The following is a 20668-nucleotide window of genomic DNA, read 5'->3' as shown; positions in this document are numbered from 1 at the left end:
GGGGAACACTACTGGGGGCACTGCATATGGGGACCACTACTAGGGGCACTGTATAACTGGCACTACTGGGTGCAGGGCCGCAACTAGGGGGGGCTAGAGGTGCACGTGCACCGGGTGCCGGATTGCAGGGGGTGAAAAAAGCTGACTCGAGGTGGCTTGGGGGCTGCAGACTCAGAAAACGGCCATCCAAAAATGGCCGCCGCCAAAGAGGAGACAAATGCTAGAGGTCCTTACTGGCCCTCTAGTGTCTGTCTCCTCCTCGGCGGTGGCCATTTTTGGATGGCTGTTTTCAGCAAATTCCATGCGGACTAGCATGGAAAAAATGGCCGCCGTCTAGGAGGAGACAGATGCTAGAGGTCCTACTTGACCTCTAGTGTCTGTTAGTCCAACGCAATGCACACAGCATTCCCGGCACTGGGAACGCTGGTGCAGCCGGGAGCAGATGCTGAAAGCTGCATCTTCTCCCGTGAAATCCCCTGGCAACAAGCATAAACTCCCTGGCAACGAGCATAAAACCCCATGGCAAGAAACAGAAACCCCCTGGCAATGAGCAGAAACCCCCTGGCAATGAGCAGAAACCCCCTGGCAATGAGCAGAAACCCCCTGGCAATGAGCAGAAACCCCCTGGCAACGAGCATGAAACCCCCTGGCAACGAGCATGTAACCCCTGACAACAAATAGATAATTTTAAAGTAATTAGAAGCCTTACTGTGGGGTAAGTGGCACTTTGGTAATAGGCATTATAGTGTGGAATAATGTAAGTCACTATACCAGGGACGTCTGAGTAGTGCACTGCCTTATGGAGGAGCAAGAACAAACTTCAGGTACAGGAAGGGAGGGAGCGCAAAATTACTGCCTTGCACCGGGTGACAGATATCCTAGTTTCGGCCCTGCTGGGTGCACTGTATAACTGGCACTACTGGGGGCACTGTATAAGTGGCACTACTGGGGGACTGTATAAGGGTGCACCTACTGGGGGCACTGAATAAGGGTCACTACCGGGAGCACTGTATAAGGGGCACTGCATAGGGGGGACCACTACTGGGGCACTGTATAAGGGGCACTTCTGGGGGCACTGCATAAGGGGGACCACTACTGGGGGACCTGTATAAGGGGCACTACTGGGGGCATTGCATAGGGGGACCACTACTGGGAGCACTAAGGGGCACTGAATAGGGGGACCACTACAGGGGACACTGCATAAGGGGCGCTACCGTGGGCACTGTATAGCTGGCACTACTGGGGGCACTGAATAACTGGCACTAGTGGGGACACTGTATAAGAGTGCACTACTGGGAGCACTGTATAAGGGTCACTACTGTGGATACTGAATAAGGGGCACTACTGAGAGCACTGTATAAAAAGCACTGCATAGGGGGGCCCACTACTGGGGCACTGTATAAGGGGCACTACATGGGCACTGCATAGGGGGGACCACTACTGGGGGCACTGCATAGGGGGGACCACTACTGGAGTCCTGTATAAGGGGCACTACTGGGGGCCCTGTATAAGGGGCACTGCATAGGGGGACCACTACTGGGAGCACTGTATAACAAGAACTTCTGGGGCACTGCATAGGGGGACCACTACTGGGGGCACTGTATAAGGGGCACTACTGGGGGCACTGTATAGGGGGGACCACTACCGGGTGCACTGTATAAAGGGCACTACTGGGGGCACTACTACAGGGGGCACTGCTACTGAGGACATTGCATAAGAGTCACTGCAGAGGGGGGACCAGTACTGGGGGCACTGCAAAGGGAGAACCACTACTGGGGGCCCTGTATAAGGTGCACTGCATAGGGGGGACCACTACTGGGGGCACTGTATAAGGGGTACTGTATAAGGGGCACTACTGGGGGCACTGTATAAGGGTGCACTACTGGGGCACTGAATAAGGGGCACTACTGAGAGCACTGCATAAAGGCACTACTACAGTGGGAATTGCAAGAGGGGCACTACTACTGGGGGCATTAAGGTGTATATGGAATTGAAAGGAATGTTCCCAGAGTGACAAGAAATGGTGGTGTATCATGTTGACATGCCCCCATTTTTCAGTGACCACGCCCCTTGTGGCATATGGCCATGCCCACTTTTTCAATGTGCGCACATATTGGGGGGGTCTCCATTTATTAACGTGCCCTCGTGTCGAAATATCCTAGATACACCACTGCACACATTTGCTAATACTTAAAAAAATGTTTAAAACATTGTATACTAGTGAATATGTGATTTAGCTCCAGAAATACTACTTCAATGTTGAACGATTTTAAATCTATCAAAATTGAAGAGTCTGTTCAATATCAGCTATTAACCATTTACCTCTGTTTATTTCATATGTTCATGAATAACCGATTTAGTAGGATTGCTAACTAGATGCTAACTTCTGCTACATATAAGCTGTGCAGTGGATTATACACAGTCAAGTCACATTATTATGACCACCTCCTACATTTGGCATCGGTAGCGCGTTTCCCATGAAGTACGTCACATGCCATGTGCTGGCTTGGTGGGTATATAAGGTATGCTATAGGCCATCTGCAAACATATCACTCGTTGCTGACACGAGTAAAAGGGGCGATTTACCCGAGTTGCAAAAAGGGATGATTATTGGCTTTTGGGCCAAGGGTGGCAGTGCTTCTGAAACAGCGCCGTTTGTGAACTGTTCGCGTTCTGCTGCGGTGAAGGTGAACTGTATCTTGACTGGACAAATGGCACCATTACAAATAGCCGACGTGGAAACTGCGGAGCACCACATGCCATTGATGGAGAGGTGAACAGGACTGACCGACACACTACAGTGGAGCAGCTCACCGTCAAAATGAACCTGGGGGCCACCAGACGTGTGTCTAAAATGACAGTTCAGCGAACCCTGCTGCATATGGGGCTCCGAAGCAAATGGATGGTCACTGAACTTATGCTAACGAAGGTGCATCGGCGGAAAAGGCTTACATTTTCACACCTGTATCGGAATTGGACCATTGCTGATTGGCAAAGGCTTGCCTTCTCTGACGAGTCACGTTTTCTGCTTCATCAAACGGATGAACGTTGGCGTGTCAAGCGAGAAACATTGGAGAACAAACACCCTGCAACCATTGCTGGAAGAACACAAGCTGGTGGTGGCAGCGTTATAGTCTGGGGATGTTTTCATGGCATTCTCTGGGCCCACTCATTCATGTGGAAGGAACCCTCAACTGATTTGGTTATGAATCCATCCTTGCAGAGCACATACACCCATACATGCTGATTGTCTTCCCTGAGGCGGATGGGATCTTCCAGCAAGAAAATGTGACATGTCACATGACTAGAAAAGTCAGACAGTGGTTGGACAAGCATGACCAAAACTTCCAAGCACTTCCCTAGCCCCCTAATTCCCCGGACTTGAACCCAAGTGAGCACCTGTCGGACCACCTCGATCATTGTGTTCCCTCTATGGATACTCCACCATGCACCCTCCAGCAGCTGTGGGATGCACTGCAGTCAGCATGGCTCCAGATACCTGTGCCAAGCTATCAGCACCTTATTGAGTCACTCCCAGCCTGTCTAGCTGCTGTCCGTGCTGCACACAGCGGTTACTCTGGCTATTAGCTGGTGGTCAGTGGCGTAACTAGGGCAGGGCGAGCGGGGTGCGTGCCCTGGGCGCCGTTGGACCGGTGGCATGGGGGGGCGCCGCCGGCCACGGTACCGGCCCGCCCGCCCTAGTTAGCCAGTGTAGCGCCGACCGCAATGAGTGCGGTCAGCACTACACATTTACACAGGACCAGCGCTAGGCTTCCAGCACCGGTCCTGTGCTGCACACCTGAGCCCATTCCCTCCCCCTGAGTGCTTGCCCAATAGCGCTAGGAGGCAGGCTCAGGCTGTGCATAACACATGCATCGCTGCTGGCGGCGATGCGTGTGTTAAACAGCAGCCAATGAGAGCCAGATAGACTCTCATTGACTGCTGCAGCACCTACTGCAAGAGCTGGGCTTCCGTCCGGCTCCTGCAGTGGGTAATGGGACAGACGTCATGACGTCTGTCCCATAATGCTGAGCGCGCCAGCCCAGGAGGACTGGCGGGCGGCGGTGGCGGGAGCAGCAGCAGTGTGGATTCAGGTAAGTATATTTTTATATATATATATATATTTTTAACCTATCTGCACTACAGGGGGCACAACGGGGGAGGGGGGTGGCTACTACTGGGGGGACCTCTACTGGGGGTGGGGGCACAACGGAGGAGAGGTGGCTACTACTGGGGGCACCATTATTGGGAGGACCTCTACTGGGGGGGGCTACTACTGGGGGCACTTAATCGGGAGGGGGAACCTCTACTGGGGACTACTACTTGGGGGGGTGGAACTACCACTGGGGGCATTATAAAAGGGGCCTACTACTAGAGGCACTGCACTCGGGGGACCACTACTGGGGGCAATAATAGGAAGTGCCACTACAGGGGGCACTGGATAGGGGGGATCACTACTGGGGGCACCATACAAAGGGCTCTGTATAAGGGGATACCACTACTGGGCGCACTGTATTGTGGGGACTGCTACTGGGGGCACTGCATAAGGGGGAACACTACATGGGGCACTGCATTTGGGGGGGCCACTACTGGGGGTACTGAGTAAGGGGAACTAATTGGGGGCTGTATAAGGGGGACCACTACTGGGGATACTGTATTAGGGGCACTACTATGGGCCTGCATAAGAGGGACCACAACTGCATACTGGGGGTACTGTATAAGGGGCACTACTGGGGTTAAGGTGCATATGGATAGGAATGTTCAGTGTGAAAATAAAGGGGTGTGTCATGTTGACACGCCCCATTTTTAAGTCACCACGCCCCATTTTAAGTGGCACGCACATGGGGGGGCTCCCTTTTCAAATATGCCCTGGGCTCCAAATACCCTAGTTACGCCACTGCTGGTGGTCATAATAATGTGACTCGACTGTGTATGTTTCCAATCCTAACGTACAACAAGAATACCCTGAAATATTATTAAATATTTTTTACCTTTTATTAATGTACATATCAAAAGTATATTTATCAGATAAGGAATAATTTCAAATACTACACAAACTTGGGCTTATCATTATGGCACCATTTTATTAATATAGTGGAATTATGAGACTTGCAATGAGCTATGTAGCATTGTTACCTCATCCTGGAGAAAGGGAATATCGTCTTCAGTGTGTGTCTGATGATAAAATACTGCTGGCTCTTCTTCCAAACTTTCCGGTATCTAAGCAGAACATAGAGTACATACATAAGGCACAGCACAGTTTCTTATGTTCACTGTTGCACAAATGCATTTTTTGCTTCTCAGTTTTATTGCAGACCATGTTGACCCATACTGATGTTTATTTACGCAAATTTGCCTACTAGCCTGCCTTCTGTATTTCAAGGCACATGATCACTTCCCGAACCTTGAAATCAGAACATAGCTTACCAGGCTTGTAATTACATTATCAACCAATACATTAGGTGCCCCTCCTTTTTCTTATTTCAACTTCAACATCGTTTTTTTTCTCCTGATATATTGCACAGTTTAGCATCCACGTGTACCCTGTTTATTAGCCGTATGTTTGTGGCAGCAGATGTGGGTGAGAGGCAGCCACTTGCGAAATTATGTTAGTCCACTTGCGAAATTATGTTAGTAATGACAGGGCTGCCTGTGAGAAAGGCAATGGATGCAAGCAATTTGCTATAGACAGAGGGCCTGATTCAGACCCGCTCGCGAGCGCTGAGCGCTCGCAAGCGGGTCGATGTTGCCCAAGTGCGCATGCGCACGATGGAGGCGGCTCCGTCGTGCGCATGCGCGAGACCCGAATAACGACGGCCAAGCCGTCGTTATGGGTCTCGCGCCAAAGGGGGCATGCTGTCAATGTTGATTGACAGCACGCCCCCTTTGGTGGGCATGCCGGGGGCGTGGCTGCCCAGACAGAGGCGTTCCCATGGGAACGCCTACCGTCTGGGGCCGGCTCCACTGACATCACTAGTGACCCGCTTACGGGTGGCAACATCGACCCGCTTGCGAGCGCTCAGCACTAGTGATGTCAGGGGGAGTGCATTTGGCCCTGATAGAGCCAAAAGCACTCCAGGGGTTGCGGCAGCTAGACCCTACTGCAGGGTCTCGTCACAAGCCCGATGGTCTTGACCATCGCGACCATCATTTTGGCGGCACTCTATAGCTATGCGAGCGGGCAGGAGGCTGCTCCAAATAGTAAGAGGGCCGGCCCTGATTCAGAGCGAGCGCTCTGTCAGAGCGTCCGGCTCTGAATCAGGGACGGAGTTGAATAGGGGAAAGAGCAAGGTCTCCAATAGTACAGAGCAGTGATGCAAAGCTCCTGTCACATTGGATGATTGTAGTGTCAAACCTACCTCAGCACAATATATAAATCCATTTAATTTTTTGAAGTGCACTCATAAATGTGTTTCTCTACAATTCCTTATAAAAGGGTGTTGGGAAAGTAGGAGGAGACTGCTAATCTCTAACCACTCCTCCTGCATGTATGTGCTTTCTCCACTTATTTACCTAATTTATTGTAAGCTTGGCCCCTGATGCGGATTGGGATAAATATGGTCCATTGGCCCATATTCAATTAGGAGCGAAAAGTGTGTTGCTGGACTTTTTGCCGACTTCGCCGATTTGCTGCTCGAACCAGTATCGCGCGCATCCCCGTGTATCCAATTCTAAATCGGCTAAAACAGGACGCGGCGAAACTCAAACAGGCGAAAAGTCCTGTCGTCTTTGGGGAAATCAACCTGACACCCCCCAAAAGATACTCTGACATGGGGGATCACTATGGGTACCCCCAAATAGCCCTGCTGAAGGTATTTGGGGTTTTTAAATAATCTCAATAGGCGCTATTTTGCGTCTTAAGTGGTGAAGAGCATTTTGCAACTTTTTGGGGGTAAATTAAGTAGTCCCATCAAATTTGGGGTACATGAAAATGGGTGCAAGCATAGTTCTAAATCTCTATAATAAAGCTGTAAAGTGCACCAAAAAAGTAAGCGCTCCTTCAGCAAGCACCTTCAATAAAAAAAACCCTCCCCCATACTTCCAGACCCCCCCCCAGAGGCTATTTTGCTAGTTTTTTAATTTGTACCCCAAAGTGCTTTTTTGAGGTATCTTTTGTGGGGTTTTTTGCATTTTTGACGCAATTAGCGTCAAGGGGGGTATAAAAAGGGTTTAGGGGGTTGCCACAATTTTGCACCCCAAAACCCCAATTCGGCACTTTTTCCGCTGGGTATCCATAGGAGAAACATTTTCTCCTATTACATTGCATTGAGTTATCGCGTCAGCAAAAAGACGCTGTAATTGAATACGGGGATAAATGAAATCAGCGAAAATGACGTCATCGCTGAAAAAGTATCATCGAAACTGACTTTTCGCTCCAAATTGAATACGGCCCATAGAGTGAGAATCGGTGTCTTACATATGTAGGCCAAATTAGTCACTTAGGAGGACACATGCCAATGATCCAGATCTCTTCTAAATGCATGATCAGGCTACAGGGAAACTGGAAGAGGACCACACACGCAGGCTGAGTAGTTATCTTCCAACCACAGTTACTAACATGCTCATTAATAAAATTATCAGATTATTATAACCAATATTACTGTTTATTTTTTTCCACACAATGAAAAAGAGATAAACCATGGAATTTGAAGGAGAAATGTTATAGTTACTAGTAGCCCAGCTAAAATAATACTTTAAAAATATAGATTTTGGGGCAAAATATTACACACATTATTGATTATGATCACTATTGTTATAAGCTTTATTTGAACATAAAAATACCACATTTTGATGATAGTATGGTTAGTTCAGCCCTTATTTATGTATCTAGAGCTGTCAAAAGATAACAGTCACCCTTTCTTTACAATGACTCTGGGGCCTATTCATCATCGGAGGCTGAATGGCCACTGATGATTAAGGAATGATCTTGCTGCAAGGGATACTTAAGTATCCAACTCGCAGCGGGGGAAATGTGACACTGGAGCAATTCATCATTGCAGTGTGGGGACAGCTGCTCCGAGAAGCATATGTAGCTGCGCTACTTACCTCCTCCCCGTTGTCCCGGCTACGCATACGTGACCTCAGGTCACGCATGCACACATCCCCGGATCTCCTTCCCATAGGAAGAAGCGGGGCTACAAGAGCAAGCGCCGTCTGAAGATGGCGCTTGTTCTCGGAAGCAAACTCTGAAAACTTTTCAGAGTTTGCTGAATATCAGGTGGTGCTATTTGGGACCCCCGATGATTAGTAGCCCAGTAACTTAAATATGCGGAACTAGCGTTTCTGTATGGTTACCGAGCTATTTATCGGTTGATGAATAGGCCCCTCTAAATCTTTCATTGAACATAATCTGTGAGGGTCATCATGTTTACAAACACAATGTCGACAGTCAAAAGATCGACACCTTAATGTTTAATATCAACATAGTTAAAATCTCGACACCTACTGTATAAAATGTCAACACATGAAATATCATTACAGTTAACGTGGTACATTATGTGCCAGTCAACATTACGGCTGCCGATATTGTGGACATGTTGACATTTTGTCAGTGTCGACATTTAGCAAGCCGACATTGTATTTGTAGACATTTGGCTGTTGACATTGTGTACGTGTCGACGTTATGGTGGAAATGCGTAACACTGTTCCCTTCATCCAGAAAACATAATTTCATGTGGTGTGACTGTGCACTCTTGGCTGGATTAGGATCTACATGGACCTGGGGCTGAAAATGATCAAGAGCCTATTGTTAGAAGAGGAAGAGCTGTGACCAGTGATGTGTGGATGTGGACAAAGCCATGTGGGCAAGTACTCCACGTATACTATCAGCCCCAAAGTCTCCTTAAATACATGAAAGCAAAAAAATTGCATCATTTTGTGAGGAAAATAGAAATACCAATTTAAATACTTATGATTTATGGATGACCGTGTGACCAGCTGAACTGCTGGTCATCATCATGTTGTCATGATGATGGGAATATTTTTATGTGGGGCCTGGAGCCATAGGGCCTGATTCAGAGCCGGACGCTATTTGCGCTCGCTCGTTCAGAAAAAGGGGCCGGATATTTAAATTGAGCGCTCGCTCTTTGTGGTCTGTTGACGCCTCTATGTCTGAGCGAGTGAACGAAACATGCGCTCGCTATTTTGTAAAGACGCCCCCTGGCTGCTCGCATCCTACGTCATTTCCGCTATTTATTAGAATAATCGAGTACATCGAAAGGCGTCTGAACTGCTCGCAGTGCTTGTGGTTGGATTTTCCTACCGCAATCATGCGAACAGTTCAGGCTAAGAAACAACCAAGTGACATGGTCGATGACGCTGCTTTGTTAATTATGCACACCCTTAAAACGCCCGTTTTGACCATTTGGCACGCCTGCGTTCGGATCACCACTCCCCGCTTTCAAGCACCTTCCCCTGTTACCACCCACAAACGCCTCATCCTGTCACTCAAACTAGCAGGCACTTGCTGATTTGCGAGCGCTCGATTTCCGACCGCAATGACTGGTTGGAGCATGCGCATTACGACCCATACGCATGCGCAGATGTGCGAACATGTGCTTATGAGCGGCTCTGAATCAGGCCTATAGTCCTTTCCGCCCCATTGATAATCTGGCCCTGTATGTACAATATAAACTGAACTGGATATTTCTGTCAGTCTATATTAGAGAACCGACAACAATCGAATTTAGGGGAACTGAGGGCCCGATTCAGACCCGGACGCTAAGCAGCGATCGCTCGCTGCCAAAAGGGGCTGGGTATGCAAATTCTGCGATCGCATTGTGTGGCGTAAGGACGCCCTCTATGTCTTCTTTGTCTTAGAGAGTGATGGCAGTGAGAAGATGCAGGTGTATAAAGACGCCCACTTTCCTTTCTTAACACATGTCATCTCCAGGAAGTGTATGATTAATCGGTAACATCGAGAGCCATCAGAACTGCACGTAGCGCTTGAGGTAGACCCTACCCCGCCACAAGCACTGCTATCAGTGCTGTCTAAAAACCAACCAAGTGACGTGTACAATGATGCTCCTTTGCTAATTAAGCACACCCCTAATACACTATTTAGATGCCCAGACACGCCTGCGTTCGCACATCCACTCCTCCGTTCACAAGCACCTTCCCCTGTTACCACATACAAACGACACTATCTGTCACTCAAGGTAACGTTCAGTCTTTGTGCTACGAGCGCACAATTCCCGATCGCAGTGACTGGCTCGCGCACTGCGATGTATACGCATGCGCATAATGTGAACCATCGGCAGCTACGAGCGAACGCTTCTTAGCGTCCGAGTCTGAATCAGGCCCAGAGTACGAGTTTGGAATCACTTTGGGTTACCGAGTCGTACCAAGTCCCGGTTCGGATTTCGGATTTAAATACTAAACTCTGATTTTGGATTGCATGCTAACAGGTCAAAATTATATAATTTTAGCATATTTTTTTTTTTTAAATACAGATCCAAAATCAAAACATGTGATGGTGGTTTTGCAAAACCAAAACCAAAACACAAAGATGTATCCACATCCAAAACCAAAACAGGTGGTCGGTGTATATCTCTAGTCTATATGTATGAAACGCCACAAAAATATCCCAACATTAATATGTGAATTCATGCTATATTCTAAACGATTGCAGAATTCTCTCTACAAAGACATATACGGTATAGCTGAAAACTCACCATTCTAGACTGCTCCTCTTTTAAAATTAGATCCTCTTTCTCTCTTTCTAAATCGGACAACTTTTTCTGGCATTCCTTTAATGGTACACAAAGCCGAGTGTACTCTACAATAGCAACAACAAATGCCACCAGGGATGCTGCGTCCTCAGAGCTGTACCGGGCTGCGGCAATCGTGATACCTCCTCTTTTTGCATCTTTACTTTTATTATAGTCAGTGTGTGAATATTTCTTGGCAGGAGTGATGGACTGGGGTGTAGCATCTGCAACAAGTGAAGAATGTGCAATGAAATACAATATCTCCCTAGAAAAACACTATAAACGAATGTTATACAACAAATATGAATAAACTGTCATCAGATCTTTGTTACCTATCACATATATTTACTAAGTTTTTTAATTTACTCTTATGTTATTACTTGGTACTATTATTTTATTAATTTCTATTTCATGTTTTAATAATTTTCGAAAGTTTGGTATAAATGTGTCTTGCACAGCAATATTATTTATGAACAATAATAATAATAATAAATATTATCATTAGTATATAACACTGAATTAGATTTTTTTTTGTATTTAATTATTTAATGGCAATATTCAAAATTTTACTAAACTGTTTAGCTAGGTATTCAAAGCCCAAGGATAGGTACACACATGAGCAATTTCACTCACAATCCAACCAACTTCATGATTTCATCAGTGATAAAACGATCTTGAGAACATTCGATTTATAGTACACACACGACACACTATTGATTTATTGTTCACAGCTAAACATTTATCTGTCCTAAAGCTCGACTTAAAGTTGATGTTTTCAAAAGAATTATGGGCAGAAATGTTTGACAGATGTCCGTGTAACAGGCAGTGGGTCAGATCCAGTCATCCTATCTGACTGCTTTTGGAGCAATAATCAGCCCTCTGTGCTCTGTTCACATTCTGAGGCTAATGGACCGAACAGCTGATCCACCCGATTATTGCATAGTGTGCACCTAGCTTTAGGGGATAAATATTGGCATTGGAGAGACTCGTTTAATTGGACATTTAGCATTAAAGAAAATTTGGCTTGTAAGGTGATCATAAACTATCCTCTTTGTTACATCAGTGCTCTAGATCAGTAAGAAGTGGAGGAAAGGACAGATGGGGTCTGTGAAAGCTCTATAGCCAAATGCAATAAAGATATATAGTACTGCCAGCAAAGTATAACGTTGCTTTCCCATATTTGTCAGACCATTTCAATAAAGATCTGCGCTTACTGTATTGATATATACATTTTTTACAAGTATTATAATAAAAGGCTACTCGTCACCTCTATCGGGGCGATTCATGTGTGTTGCACACCGGCGGCCACTAGATAGCACCCAATGAAGCAATTCAATTGTTGCACCATTCAGGCGCACACAAACGCGAGCACTGACATTTCTACTCACAGCCCCCCGAACTGCTGAGCAGAAATGACCGAAAAGCAACCCGTTTCATAGCTCAAACGGGACTTTTTTGCGGGCGCGACAATGCCCCATTATTTTGAAGAGCTGCTAACTAGTCTTTATATACAGTATATTACCTAGAGCTAGTTCTCCAATCATAAGTCCAAATAGACTTTATTGCTAGACATAATGATAAAAATGCAGAAGCATTTATATTCATGGATGTGCAAAATATAAAACTATGAGTAACATATCTATTTATTAGCATGATATGATTAGCAATCTCTCCTATGAGAATAGCGGAGGGTCATCTTCCTACACTACATGTATATTGTTACTGTCCTCCTGTTAGGATTTCCATGCAGCTGGATATATTTGTTTTTCCAAGCAAATACAGTTATACCCCTTTCACACTGACATCAAATAACCCGGGTTATTGCACATGAACACGCAGCAACCCGGGTTACTGAGCAGTGTCAAATCGCCCAGTTGAAATAACCGGGTCGAGCGACCAGGCATTTCAACTCGGGTAACGAGGAGGGTTAAACACAAGTTCAACTCGGCTCGCAGTGCAGTGTGAACGGGTAACCTGGGTCGAGGCGACACAGGTCCCGTTCACTGCATAATAGAAGACCGGCGCTTGGCGCCGGCTCAGCAGCGATGGCCAGGTCGGGCCGCCAGTTTGAAAGGGGTCTCAGCTGGTTCTGAAAGAGTAATTACATTACCACTAGCAAAATTCTGACAATTTGTGCTAAATAGTACTCTATCCATCTAATTATTATCAACATGGTAAGGTTGCAGCAAATTATCAGTTTCCGTTCTACATACGAGGAGCAGCATTTTCCAGCAAGGAACCTTCACCGGTAACTCCATGAAACCCTTCACTGGCTCTACCAAGGTATGCTTCAACATCTTTCAATGTGTATTCTGGAAGCCCGTCTTCAAGTTTAGCGATCCTAGGTACAGAGATTATGGACATTAAAAAATAATTCTGTTGGCAATACCTATTTTATGTAGTTTCGTTTTACATCATGTTTTTTTATTTAAACTTTGTTTTTGTTGAAAGTCAAATAGACCCAAAAGATTGTTGGGTTGCGCTACAGAGTGCAGCTTAATAAAATTTACTACAATGTAATAACCACTTGATTTTGAAACAAAATATTTAGACAAGGCTTCTCTTAGTAAAATATAATAAATTTAATATACATAATCAAAATTAGCAATTTTGAGACACATGAGATATAAAAAATCTACCACATAATAAAACATATATGTATAAAATAGTGTCACTTGGACTTAAATCGGTCCTTCTTTAAAACGATGTGAAATATGAAACCAGGTGATTTGAGTATAAATCAACACTAATGAAATGCAATTAGTCACAGTCTCCTGTATAGTTTAGTTGTGTACATATAGTGTGCAATGCTCACCGGCAAGTTGAAAAGCACAAACTGGAATTCCTTTAGCTTAAGTGTACGGGATCCAGAGGAAAAGCTTTCACTCAATATTAGTGTCTGCCCCCCCCGTATAACTTGTGGAGGATGGCGGCAGTGCGTCTCCGCTGTATGGCTCTCCTCCCAAGTCTCGGGAACAACAGTGTCTCTGTTTACAGCGGCTGGTGCAGTATCCCAGCGCTGATCACACCGGGTCCTCCCCGTGGGGATCACTTGCCTCTGGTTACAGCCAGTAATAGCCACTTGATACTGGATGCATGCTGATGGACCTTGGTAAAACTAAGTCTTACAAATGGTACAGGTCCACACAATGTGACAGAGCAGGTATATCTTTCAGGGAGCTTTATCAGTCTTTAATCTTGATAAAGCTCCCTGAATGACGAAACCGGTCGACAAAAGGATAATAGTGCCCACAGACTGCATCCAGGCAATCCAGATATACCTGCTCTGTCACATTGTGTGGACCTGTACCATTTGGAGGACTTACCATTTGGAGCACTAACGGGGACGGTTAGGGTCAGGCTACAAGAAGAGAGGGTTAGAAGGAGAAAGGGGGAGGGTAAGTATACTTACCCGACCTCTGTCGGGAAACTAACCATCGGGATGCCACTGTCTGTATTTTGACAGGAGGCATCCCGACAGCCAGCATTACATACCGATTTCAGCAGCAGTTACATTGCTTCACAATAAGATCTCCAAATCCTTATTCAAAGGAACTTTCTATAGCTTTGGTTTATTTAGGAGATCTTCCATATAAACAGTCACACAAGCTGACTGGTAGAAAACTCAGATAAAGCAGCAGACTATAGCAAACATTTAGAGGATAAGTATTTGCTGGCAAATTATATATCATATATATACACATGCGGCGCTCATCTGGACTCTATGTTGATATTGTATATAGTATATAGATTATAGATAAGTAAATAAATATCTATGGGTATATAATTTTCTGTGAATCGGAAAGTAAATAATTAGATGGTTAGTCCTGTGGAAATCCTGTAATGAAATTCAGTCTCATGCACCAAATTAATCCATTGACTCTAATCCTATAATGAGTCCCGCGTTAATCCAATTAAAAAAAAGTCTCGTACAATAAAAAATACCAGAAGTCACTGTAGCTATACAATGTCCTAATATAAGACTGATCGAATATGATGGTATATGAGTATTCTTCAATTATGGGGTATATAATGAATACAGGATATGATGATTTATGTAATATACTAGATTTCCAATTAAGTGAGTATTCATGACAATATAATTAATCCTAAAGTATTAACAAGGTATGCGATTTAACATCTGAATGTAGTGGCAAGTTAAATGAGGTGATTGCTATTATTAATGAAACAATGAGCCAAGAATTGTAAGCAAATAGCAATAACCATTACCACAATGACCAAATGACCACAACAAAATGGCCGCCGGCTTACAAGAGACAAAAACTACATAATATGCAGGATTAAAGCAAGGGAAAGCGGAACTAACAGACATGATTTATAAGGAATTCCATTGTCCCCAGAAGAGTCTTGACGCATGCGCAGAGGTTCGGATATGCAGCAAAAGTTAGAGGACGCTTTGCAGCATCAAGACTACACGTGGAATACAAGCCCGTGCAAGCGCAATATCTCCAGATAGTGAACTGACTCCAATGCGCAGGCGCGAAAGACGGAACTCGGAAGTAACAACAAACGGCGTTCAGAGACTGATGGAACAAGGTATTTAAAGGGCATATGAACTACAGTCTGGTAACACCCTTGAAAAAGTCCCGCAAACGGGATGAAACGCGTTGGGAACATTGGACATTTTATACAGCATATTGTGTTTTTTGTTTTTGACCTTGAATTTATGTATTTTTATTTATTTCTATATAATTAAATTGATTTTATTGAGCTAGCAATATTTTATTTGGCATATTCAATACAACGCATGCATACACAGAGCTCCACATACCCCCATTCACTCACCAGCTGATTTGGACAGAAGAGACCAGCAGAGAAGGACGTCATGGGTAAGTTTATTCTTATCACCTCTCTGCACACATAGTGTCTCTAAGAAAGTGATACTGTTCCCATCCTTGTTACTGAAGGTGCTGAATTTTGGAGTGGATCTGTGGAGGAGTATATAAGGTGGACCGTGTGGACAATACTTTGAAGGAACAGTGTGGCATGAGAATTACATTCTTGGGATTTACATAAGGTCATTGAATAGCTACAGTAACTTCTGGTATTTTTTTATTGTACGAGACTTTTTTTGAATTGGATTACTGCGGGACTCATTATAGGATTAGAGTCAATGGATTAATTTGGTGCATGAGACTGAATTTCATTACAGGATTTCCACAGGACTAACCATCTAATTATTTACTTTCCGATTCACATAAAATTATATACCCATAGATATTTACTTATCTATAATCTATATACTATATACAATATCAACATAGAGTCCAGATGAGCGCCGCATGTGTATATATATGTATTGATCAATTATAAGGTTTTGGGATACCTTTATATCATGCAGGCAGCTGTCTGTTGATTCAAACACATCTGCCTCTGGTTAGTACTGAGCGCTGGTATTGTATTTTTCCTAAATTATATATCATGGCTAAGGGCAGTACTGCCTTAATGAATGGGCACATTGGGCAGGTGCACAGGGACCTACAATTCTAGGGGGCCTTCAAACAGGGGTGGGCGGGGCTGGGGGAATTTGCCCCCTGGGCTGGTGCCTCTGGAGCCACTTGGGAGACAAGTTGAGAAAAAAATTGTTAGCGGGGTTTATCAGATCTGGGGTCTGCTTTTATTAATTAGGGAGAGTGGTTAATGGGCGTCTGCTATGATCATGATTTTATTAATGGGGGCGGTAGCAGTGGGTGTCCGATCATAGGAGCCTGAGTGCATTGTGTTTTCCAGGGCCTGCAATGTTGTTAAGGCAGCCATGGTAAGAGTATAGCAAGAGCAGGGCCGCAACTAGGGGGGGCTAGAGGTGCACATGCACCAGGTGAAGGAATGCAGGGGGTGAAAAAGTGCTGACTCACGGTGGCTTGGGGCTGCAGATTCAGAAAATGGCCATCCAAAAATAGCCACCAACAAGGAGGAGACAGATGCTTACTAGACCTCTAGTGTCTGTCTCCTCCTTGGCGGCGGACATTTTTGGATGGCCATTTTCAGCAGATTCCATACGGACTAGCCGTCCGTATGGACTCTGCTGAAAATGGCCATCCAAAAATGGCCACTACCAAGGAGGAGACAGACACTAGAGGTCCTACTGGACCTCTAGTGTCTGTTAGGCCAGCGCAAGTGCCGGGAGAAGATGCTGAAAGCTGCATCTTCTCCCGTGAAACCCCCTGGCAACGAGCATAAACCCCATAGCAATGAGCATGAAACCCCCCTGGCAACGAGCATGTAACCCCCTGGCAACGAGCATAAACCCCATGGCAACAAGCATGTAACCCCATGGCAACAAGCATGTAACCCCATGGCAACGAGCATAAACCCCATTGCAACGAGCATAAACCCCATTGCAACAAGCATGTAACCCCTGGCAATGAGCATAAACCCCACACCAACGAGCATAAACCCCACACCAACGAGCATGAAACCCCCTGGCAAGGAACATGAAACCCCCTGGCAAGGAACATGAAACCCCCTGGCAAGGAGCATGAAACCCCCTGGCAACAAGCATGAAACCCCCTGGCAACAAGCATGAAACCCCCTGGCAACAAGCATGAAACCCCCTGGCAACAAGCATGAAACCCCCTGGCAACAAGCATGGAACCCCTGGTAATGAGCATAGAACCCCTGACAACGAGTAGGTAATTTTAAAGTAATTAGAAGCCTTACTCTGGGGCATAAAATGGTGTCGGGCAAATATGTAAGTGGCACTTTGGTAATAGGCATTACAGTGTGTGGCATAATGTGTAATGGGCATTATGGTGTGTGGAATGATGTAAGTCACTATACCAGGGATGTTTGACTAGTGCACTGCCTTATGGAGGAGCAAGGATAAAATCCAGGTACGGGAAGGGAGGGGGCTGCCTTACACCAGGTGACAGATATCCTAGTTTCGGCCCTGGCAAGAGGATCATGTAAATCGAGACAGACTGCAAAGACATGATTTACAGGCATGGATTAATGATGTTCAACACAAGGAGCTTCACGCTGCTAGGTTAAATACCATAAACAAGCTTTAATAACACTTGAGAGACCTAGAATAACTTTGGAATAATATTATATTATAGCTGTTTTTGTTAATAATTACTTTTGCTTGTTTTTGTGTCTCCATTTAAAAAAAACAAAAAAAACACAATAACTCAAAAGCACTTTAAAGCACTTTCAATATCCTTTATTTATATGGCGCCACTAGGGTCCCCCAGCGACTCACAAATTACATAAACAAATGAGCAACCACGAAAACAGCAACTTACAGTACAAAACAATACAGGATAAGAACATACAGACGGGGTGACATAGTGAGGAAATAGACAATATAATATAAGAATAAGTTAGTCAACTTCTGCAAATTATTTAGAATGTAAATTATCATGCGCGTAGCTACCATAGGTACAAGGGCTACAGCTGCTATGGGGCCCAGAGCTGAGGGGACCCATCTTCCTTGTCAAAGTTACATGTGTTATATACTGCACATTTTTCACCATTGGATGGTACATAGGGGCCCTTTTGCTATGGGGAATTCAAAAACGCCCCTGTCATTTGTGTCATATTCCGTATTAGACCGCCATTACCACGCTGCACATCATTCACACTTATAGGGAACAGTTACTTACTGATGTATAATTTCAACAAATTTGCTGCTCTCGCCAATGTGAAATTGTATGTTCTTCCATCTTGCTTTATCAACCTTGTCAGCAGGATCTCTCATGCCTAATAGTAGGTACAGATCGTAAGCAATTTTCACTTTTTTTTTAAATAAAAACTGCAGTAATTCTTATACTGTACCCATTTCAGTACATCCATCAATTGTTCCATTATTAAAAAGAAATCATTATAACACCATAAAAACTTTTTGTATTTTAAATATGTCTCTTCAATAAATATTATATATAATAACATTTTTACCATGGAGGCAGAAAAAGAAGAATCATTGTGTAGTTGTTCAATAAAAAAAAAAATAATGATATTTAATAGGACAACTTACTAAAATCTGAAATTGCCCAGGGAAATTAGGAGCAGTTATTAACTATGATATACCTACAACTAAACATAGTGCACATAAACACAGTAGGGGAGATGTATCAAACCTCTGAGGGGCCTATTTATCATAGTATTTGCGGCATATCCTCCGAAAACACCTCTTTTCGAGGGGCACCCACAAATATTAAGTATCCCCAGCATTTATGTACATATCTGCTGCAGTCACCCGTTTATGCTCTCAAAGGCGTGGGCTGCTTTTTGCCGAATTTACCAAGCTCTGGCCCCGGCAGCTAACTCTATCGCCAGATGGCATTAGCCATTGCAGCCTATGGGCTACACTTTGTAAAAAGGACCGGGAGAGAGATACATAGAATAACTCCCTGGCACTCTCCACTTACTGCTCCCGAAGAAGAGTCCCTATCCCTGCGGGTGATTATTAATACATTTGGTGACCTATAATTTCTTATTGCCGTGATTATTGGCAATAAGAAATTATAATTAACTGGTCTAGGACCTGAGAATTAATAAATATGTTCCTGAGAGAGATAAAGTGAATAAGTTGCCTATAGCAACCAATCAGCTTGTAAATGTCATTTTATAGACTGTGCTAGATAAATGACAGAAGCTGATTAGTTGCTATGGGCAACTTCTCCAATTTATTTATCTCAAAGGTTTGATACATCTGCCCCTAGTGTATTTTTTATATGAGTAATGGCAGCATGCAAAAGAGAAAAAAATGACCATTTAAAGATAAAGTGGTGTACACTGCGGATACAGTATGCTCTCATAAGCTAACTGAAAATACTGAGTAAATCACAAGGGTTCCCTAACACCACCATTGAGCACATACCTTGCAGGATGCGTATCTTGTGCAATGTCTGATTAGTTTAAGATCTGTAAACCATTGTGAATCTTAATTCACACATAGCCAGCTGGGAATATTCAAATAGAGTATATTGGAGCAAAGTATTGACGTGTTTTCTTACCTCTCTTTGATGTTGTTGACTTGCCTAAAGGTGAAGGCTGGAATCGGTTACTAGCTCTACTGTCTGACTTTTCATTTAAGGAAGGTGGAGTTTTTTGAATATCTTTCAGGTTTTCAACTTTTGGGAGGCAACCGATCATGACCAAAGACATTTCTAATATCTAAGAGGAACAACAAACCCACATATCAAACTGTAAAGATGTGCAATGTAAGTCAATGAACCACCCACTAACTTACTGAATGACAAGCAGACTGTGCAAGGTGTTATATAATATGTAATACAAAAGTTACTAACATGCTAGGCATATAGATTATATGGAGCATAAGTCATTTTTAAGTAAACTTAAAAAGAATATGACTGTTGCTACAGCAGCATAAGCAATATAACTATATCATATACAAATTTGTTTCTGCAAATAATAACTTACTATTTTAGTATTAATATTAATCGTACATTGCCTATTTGTGATAACAACTGTTCCATCAAATGATTTTTCATAGTTGTTATATAGAGATAATTAGAATATCAAAGATCATGTATACTGTAAAACCAGCACATCTAAAAAGTTTTATAAAATGTCAAACATGCTTTCTCCTAATAAATGTATAGTATACCTGTTGAAGCATAGTAAAATTACATTAAGTACAGTAACTCTGTAGGCGACAGGGGCAAATGCAGGATTTCTGCTGGAGGGGGATTTTAAATGTTTGGTGTTAGAGTGAGTGTGGCCAGCCCATGCAGGAGGGATAATTAGCAGATAACAATCTATAGTCTGCCTCATTCAGAGTGGGAGACACAATTTGCCCTGAATTGCATCCTCGTGCCCCCGCTCCCTGCTTCACAATGTCGGTAATCTTTTCATTGTGTAGCAGGGGCAGGGCCATGAGAATGCAAATGAGTGGTCTCGCCCCCTGCTACGCCCCTAATGCTGGGTAATGTCACCGGTTAGGGTTAGGCACCTTAGGGGGGAGGTTAGGGTTA

At 44.2% G+C, this 20668-nt stretch overlaps 1 protein-coding gene across 1 annotated transcript in view; it reads right to left on the bottom strand.

Annotated features, from left to right (window-relative positions):
• The window catches only part of LOC148542122 (dynein axonemal heavy chain 5-like), a 356598-nt gene that overhangs the window by 57963 nt on the left and 277967 nt on the right, over positions 1–20668 (bottom strand). Inside the window, exons 78-82 of the mRNA XM_088471686.1 lie at positions 19688–19847; positions 18335–18431; positions 12923–13050; positions 10674–10933; positions 5137–5220 (exon numbers count right to left, since the gene is read on the bottom strand). Coding sequence (XP_088327812.1) covers positions 5137–5220; positions 10674–10933; positions 12923–13050; positions 18335–18431; positions 19688–19847 — 729 coding nt within the window. The remainder of the gene's footprint in view (positions 1–5136; positions 5221–10673; positions 10934–12922; positions 13051–18334; positions 18432–19687; positions 19848–20668) is intronic.

Source organism: Taudactylus pleione, unplaced genomic scaffold, assembly GCF_031769625.1.
Source record: "Taudactylus pleione unplaced genomic scaffold, aTauple2 ptg000015l, whole genome shotgun sequence".
Classification (NCBI taxonomy): Eukaryota; Metazoa; Chordata; class Amphibia; order Anura; family Myobatrachidae; genus Taudactylus; species Taudactylus pleione.
Note: the sequence above shows the minus strand (reverse complement) of the source record. Positions and strands in the feature narration are given on the sequence as shown.